Source organism: Palaemon carinicauda, chromosome 7 (genome assembly GCF_036898095.1).
Source record: "Palaemon carinicauda isolate YSFRI2023 chromosome 7, ASM3689809v2, whole genome shotgun sequence".
NCBI classification, from domain to species: Eukaryota; Metazoa; Arthropoda; class Malacostraca; order Decapoda; family Palaemonidae; genus Palaemon; species Palaemon carinicauda.
Genome location: NC_090731.1, coordinates 17,726,544 through 17,734,130, shown reverse-complemented (window position 1 = coordinate 17,734,130; position 7,587 = coordinate 17,726,544). Strand labels below are relative to the sequence as shown.

The window sequence follows — 7,587 nt, the reverse complement described above, 5'->3', positions numbered from 1 at the left end:
TTAATGAAGTAATATATCCACTTGCAAAAGTTACTCCCCAAGAGAGATTAGTTCACCAAACGTTCAGCTGGACTCCACAAGGCACTAGAAGAGTAGGAAGACCTAGGCCTACATGACTCAGGACTACGAAACGTGAAGTAGATGACGAATGGGGGAGTATTGATTTAAAAGCTCAAGATAGAGACGAGAGGCGAAATCTAACCGAGGCCCTTTGCGTCAATAGGCATAGGAGGAGATGATGATGATGATGATGATGATGATGATGGTGAAATTGTTATAGCCTGATGCTTTACAGATCATTAGAATAAAAACTAAACGATTTTTTTCAGATTCATCAGGAATAGAGTTCTCTTGCTTGAGGGTACACTCGGGCACACTAGTCTATCTTATTTCTCTTCCTCTTGTTTTTTTTTTTTTTAAAGTTTTTATAGTTTATATATTAGATATTTATTTTAATGTTATTGTTCTTAAAATATTTTATATTAATTGTTAATTACTTTTCTTGTAGTTTCCTTATTTACTTTCCTCACCGGACTATTTTCCCTGTTGAAGCCCTCGGGCTTATAGCATTCAGTTTTTCCAATTTTCCAACTAGGGTTGTAGCTTAGCAAATAACAACAACAACAACAACAACAACAACAACAACAATAATAATAATAATAATAATAATAATAATAATAATAACAACAACAGCAACAACAACAACAATAATAATGATAATGATAATAATAATGATAATAATAGGAAACACATCTCTCGCCTCTCATGACCCACTGATTTATTACCGGGGCGCTAAAATGCCTTCCATGATTTATAGCTAAGTGGATCAACTTAACTCCTGGAAGTTCCAGCAATTTTTTTTTCCTTTTCCTTCCTGAAAATAGTCTTAAATGCGGTTACCACTAACGAGAGCATTATAAAGTGATTCGTCAGCGTTATAACGACTAGTCCTTAAAAAGGAGAGATTATATCCAAAGTTTTTTTTAACGACACAGAAATAATTTTCAAAAATGCTTTTATCATCTTTAGTTTTTACGGGGTTCAGATTTAGTTATTAATCTTTATTTTGAAAATTATGCATGTGGATGGAGAGATTGATATATATATATATATATATATATATATATATATATATATATATATATATTTATATATACATATATATATATATATATATATATATATATATATATATATATTCGTGTATGTATATATATATATATAATATATATATATATATATACATATGTATATGTGTATATATATATATATATATATATATACACAGTATATATATAAATATATATATATATATGTATATATATACACATACATATATATATATATATATATATATATATATATATATATATATATACTCGTATATATTTCTAGTCAATTGAAGTTCGTCAAGAACATTAATGCAATTCAACTGTTTATAACTATGGATATTGGAAAAAAAAAATCAACCATCTCTTAATACGAAGTCTTAATATCTCAAGAAAGACAGACAAAGAAAGCAAATATTTATCACTCTTAATAGAAAAATACTTATGAACAATCATAATACTAAATAAAAAGAGTCGACTTTCTCTTTCAAGGTTTAAATATCGCTCATGAATGGCAGAGGCAAGGGACAGTGACATTGCCCTAGCAATCAGGACAATGCCCTAGAGAATGACCATATATTATATGATCAGCGCCCAAGCCTCCTCTCCACCCAAGCCGGGACCAAGGAGGGCCAGGCAGTGGCTGCTGATGACTCAGCAGATAGACCTATAGGCTCCCCCAAACCCCCCAACCTTAGCTCACAAGGATGGTAAGGTTGCAGACATTAATGGCACTAACGAGTCTGAGCGGGACTCGAACTCCCGACTGGGAAACACTAGGCAGAGACGTTACCGATCAGGCCACAGCAACCCTTTGATACACTTTTGACTTACAGCGACATTCCTCTTAAGGATTAACATAATTTAATATTATTCAAACCATGATATCAAATTTAGCTAATTAAAAACGTTTTTTTTACTTCAACTCTAGTGAATAATATAATATCCAAGAAAGGCTTTTTGTGGTAACGTCCCTGACTGGTGAACGCCAGACTGGGGTTCAAGTCCCGCTCAAACTCGTTAGTTTTTTTGGTCGCTGTAACCTCACCATCCTTGCAAGCTAAGAATGTGGGATTTTGGAGATCCTATAGGTCTATCTACATAGCCTGGCCCTCCTCGGTCCCAGCTTGGGTGGAGAGGGGGCTTGGTCGCTGATCATATGTGTATATTTTCAGTCTCTAGGGCATTGTCGTGTTCGATAGGGTAATGTCACTGTCCTTTGCCCCTGCCATTCATGAGTGGCCTTTAAACACCGTTAGAGTCGCTAAATTGCTGAATACATATAGAAAAGGTATTATTTTGAAGCCCTGTCAGCGTCAACTGTTTTTTTTTTTTTTTTTTTTTTTTTTTTTTTTTTTTTTTTTTACTGACGGTTAAATAGCCTGATGATAACTCAATAAATATATCATAACCAAAGCTTTTTTTTATTTTAGATCGACATTTTTCACAATTATTTTAGAATATCAAATATGTAGTTTGTGATTTTAGTAACATGGTTTATATCACCTGTCTTTGCATGGGTGCTATATCACTAAATAAGAAGGTATTAAATTTGCCTGATACTCAACATATTTCTTTCTGAGCAGACTACAGATTCAACTTGATAGTTATAATAATAATGCTTGTGAATTTCGTTTAAAAAAAAAAAAAATAAAAACTCCTTCGCGCTTTATCGTCCTTAGCCATGTAGGTCTGGGTCTTCCAACTCTTCTATAGTCCATTTCTTTTAGCGATGCATATTTGCACCGACTCGCAGCGGTGCTCTTTTAGCTCGGAAAAGTTTCCGGATCGCTGATTCGTTGGACAAGATAATTCTAACCAATCAGCGATCAGGAAACTTTTCCGAGCTAAAGGGGCACCGCCGCGAGTCGGTGCAAATATGCATCGCTAAAAGAAATGGACTATAGTGCCTTGTGGAGCCCATCTGAACCTTTGGTGAACTAATATCTCTTGGGGAGTGCGAAGAGCATCGAATATTAATATTAATACGTTTGCTGTAAATGATCTCTCTTATCTTCTTTATCCACTTATTTTTGTGATACTTGAGTTCTTAATCCGCATATTGTCCTTCTTTCATTGCTTCCATTGCAAAAATGTAAAGATCATGGGGCTATAAACCTCGCCCTCTCGGCCATTCGGTGAGATCAAGTTCTCATAAAGCTGTTGGTATGATATCATTCTAGTCCTGACATCATACAGAATGATAGCCGTTAACCTTTATGAAGGGTTTTCCTTTACTTTTAGGGACATTTCTTCCAGGCAGAGTTTAATATCCTAAGCCAATGGACGTTTTTTTCTTTTTTTTTTTATGACAAGGGGATAAGTAAAACTCAAACTACAGCCAATAAGGCTATTTGCACAAGGTTGATCTGTTCTTCGCTTTTGAGGGGTTTTCATTACTGCTGAAGTTTTGACAGAAACAAAATCTTTCTTATATGTATGCGTATATATGTATATATATATATATATATATATATATATATATTTATATATATATATATATATATATATATAAATATATATATATATATATATATATATATACGCACACACATATAAATATATTTATATATATATATATATATATATATATATATTTACATATAAATATATATATATATGTATATATATATATATATATATAAATTTTTATATATATATATATATATATTATATATATATATATATATATATATATATATATATATATTGGGTGCCTAATATTATTATCTCAAATAAAAATAAACAAATGTATGAAAATTTTGCTTTGTATTTCTTGCATGCCGTAGACGTCACTTGAACAGCCCTCCATTACTCTCATTTTCAAGGTAATTACCTCAGATTGAGTAATTCTGGTTGATTTAAGGAAATTTCTAGAGTAATTGGTACTTTCAAGGTAATTTTAAAGTAATTTATTTCATCAGGTAATCTTCTGATTATTGAGTAACATTGTGTATCTAAAATCTATCTTTCAGATTTTTTCACAAAATAGAGTTTTTGTTAATCATGATATAATTGTTTTGCTTTTTACGATTAGTATTTAAGGTAATTTTCCTAAAATTAAGGTAATTTTCCTAAATTTAAGGTAATTTTCCTAATTTTAAGGTAATTTTCCTAATTTTAAGGCAACTTCTAGGGTAATCCCCTGAACATCATATGAGAGCCCATGTTGTGATGAACATTTCAGTTTATCTTCTCAACTCTATAAACATTTTGACTTAAAATAGAACACGGGAGTAATTGTATTATTAATCACGTAAGCAGATTACCATTAGTGTGAATCATTGCAGCACTGGAATATTTATATAAAACAGTATGATTGACACATGATTCAAGCTTGATGTTTGCTGGATATTATTAGGGTAAAACATGACGTTGAAAAACATTATTTTTCCTTCATATCGTTATTCATGTTGCTTATTTATCTCAGCTGTGCTTTCCTAATAGACTATTATTATTATTATTATTATTATTATTATTATTATTTTTATTATTATTATTATTATTATTATTATTACTATTATTATTATTATAATTATTATTATTATTAATATTATTATTATTATTATTATCATTATTATCATTACTATTATTATTATTCTAATTATTATTATTATTAATATTATTATTATTATTATTATTATCATTATTATTATTATTATTATATTAAATGCTAAGCTACAACCCCAGTTGTAAAAGCAGAATGCTATAAGCCTAAGGAGTCCAACAGGGAAAATAGCCCTGTGAGGAAAGGACACAAGGAAAAATAAAATATTTTAAGAACAGGAACATAAAAATAAATATCACCCATATAATAAACTATAAAAACTTTAACAAAACAAGAGGAAGAGAAATGAGATAGAAGAGTGTGCCCGAGCGTACCCTCAAGCAAGAGAAATCTAACCCAAGACAGTGGAAGACCATGGTACAGGGGGCTATGGCACTACCAAAGACTAAGGAACAATCGTTGGACTTTCCATATATCCGGTTATCGAATCAAGAATGTAACTGGACTTTCACGACCATATAGGGCTATCTGCTGAGTCATCACCAGCCATTGCCTGGCCCTCCTTGGTCCTAGCTTGGTTGGGGGGGGGGCGCTTGTCATATGTATATATGGTCAGTCTCTAGGGCATTGTCCTACTCGCAAGGGCAATGTCCCTATCCCTTGCCCCTGCCATTCATGAGCGGCCTTTAAACCTTTAAATGGAATCCTGAAATTACGTCACCTGCATTCTGACGAGAGGTCGGCTTGGCTGTCTCGGAAGGCGAACCTCCCTAGTTCTGTTTCTGTCTAATCAAATGGTGTAATTAATATGGCTTTATCTTCGCTCATTGTGCCATAAATGGCTACGGTCTGTTTGAAGACGATAACGGCCGGACGACCGTCAACAATTCAAGTTAGGAAAAGCTCGGATTGCTGTTCATTTATGGCGGGATCTACAGAGTGTTGTTTATCTCTCTCTCTCTCTCTCTCGCTCTCTCTCTCTCATGGTGATCTTCTTTGCTGTTACTAAGATGGAGAAAGGGATGCTCTCTCTCTCTCTCTCTCTCTCTCTCTCTCTCTCTCTCTCATGGTGATCTTCTTTGCTGTTACTAAGATGGAGAAAGATATGCTCTCTCTCTCTCTCTCTCTCTCTCTCTCTCTCTCTCTCTCTCTCTCTCTCTCTCTCTCTCTCTCTCATGGTGACCTTTTTTGCTGTTACTAAGATGGAGAAAGATATGCTCTCTCTCTCTCTCTCTCTCCCATGGTGAACATTTTCGCTGTTAGTAAGATAAGGGATGCTCTCTCTCTCTCTCTCTCTCTCTCCAGAATAATCTTGAGTTGACATTCAAAGGAGTGACCTGCTGAATATATTCGAGACTTGTTTTGCTCAATCATTCCCGTTTTGAGTTTTTGCGTCAAAACCTACATTATATGAAAGGATTCATTTTAGACCTAATGTGAGAATATTAGTTCTATCTCGAAAATACTACTTCAGGAAATTTCAAAGACATCGCTCTCTCATCTCTATTATTATTTTTATTATTATTATTATTATTATTATTATTATTATTATTATTATTATTACAAGCTAAATCAAGGAAGAGAGAAAAGTTTTATATAATCATTATACCCAGAAAATGGGTTGAAACCAAAGTTAGATTCACCTCGACACACTATGAATACTTATATATCTTAATAGTCTCCATTCAATTCATCTGAGTAGATAGTAGTTTGAAGGACGCTCCAAAATAAAACCAGTGTTCTCTAGTCTTGGGTAGTGCCATAGCCTCTGCACCATGGTCTTCCACCGTCTTGGGTTAGAGATCTCTTGCTTGAGGGTACACTCGGGCACACTGTTCTATCTTGGTTCTCTTCCTCTTGTTATTTTCAAGTTTTTATAGTTTTTGTATATGGTTTTTTTTAATGTAATCATTGTGCTTAAATTTCTATATGATTTTTTTTAATGTAATCATTGTGCTTAAATTTCTCTTGTAATTTTTGCTTATTTCCTATCCTCACTGGGTTATTTTCCCTGTTGGAGCCCTTGAGCTTATAGCATCCTGCTCTTCCAACTAGGGTTATAGCTTAGCAAGTTATAATAATAATAATAATAATAATAATAATAATAATAATAATAATAATAATAATAATAATAAGTGGATGATGATGATTTTGCAACGGCAAATAACTTCACCAACATCAAACTTTGCAGGAATCTCCCCCGTCTTGAACATTATTCACGGAAGAAAAACACGACAACGTAAGAGTTGAAGTCGTAGTTTCCATAGATACTGAATCTGACTTCGATGATTCAGGTTCAGAGGAAGAGGCGTTCTTGTCTCTTCTTTCTGCCGCTGCTGTTCTTCTAAAGCAACGAAGAGCGGCCGAGCATCTCCTGGCTAACCTGAAGGGCAAAGGAAACTGTTTCTCTATAAGCTTTCGTTTGTTGTTGTTTGTCATCATGATGATGAATACGAAGAGGCCCTGGAGAGCGTTTAGGAGATAGATGAACGCCCTGGAATTGGAATAAAAAGAATGATTAGTTTCTGACTAACGAATCAGGCCCAGAAACGGTAATTCTTCTTCTTCTTCTTCTTCTTCTTTTTTTTTTTTTTTTTTTTTTTTTTTTGCCATGCAATGGAATATGGAGAAATCAATGGTCCGGCTATATTAATTTTACTATTTCATCAGCATTAGGAATAATATGCTATTGGGATAGGGACTGAACAATGTTAAGAAAATTTTTCAATTTCATATCAACTGCCATATTGTATTTCTATTCAATCCCCTATACTGTAAGGTATCAATTTGATGAAGTTCATTGTATAATATGATTTTCCTCATATATCAACGTCAATATGACAGTCTTTTATTTCTTATTATTTTATATTTTTATTTACTATAGATGCTTTATGCATTGTTCGAATACTAATTTAACAATCTTGTATTAATAATTACATTTACTCACAGGGAAGACCTTTCGCAGGTAAA

General features: G+C 32.9%; 1 protein-coding gene across 2 annotated transcripts in view; it reads right to left on the bottom strand.

Moving 5' to 3' along the window:
- Positions 1–6,752: 6,752 nt before the first annotated feature.
- Positions 6,753–7,587, bottom strand: part of LOC137643878 (probable G-protein coupled receptor Mth-like 3) — a 62,590-nt gene continuing 61,755 nt past the window's right edge. For both annotated transcript variants that reach the window (XM_068376617.1, XM_068376621.1), the window contains one exon: positions 6,753–7,111. In XM_068376617.1, the coding sequence (XP_068232718.1) occupies positions 6,796–7,111 (316 nt within the window). In that variant the 3' untranslated portion in view covers positions 6,753–6,795. The remainder of the gene's footprint in view (positions 7,112–7,587) is intronic.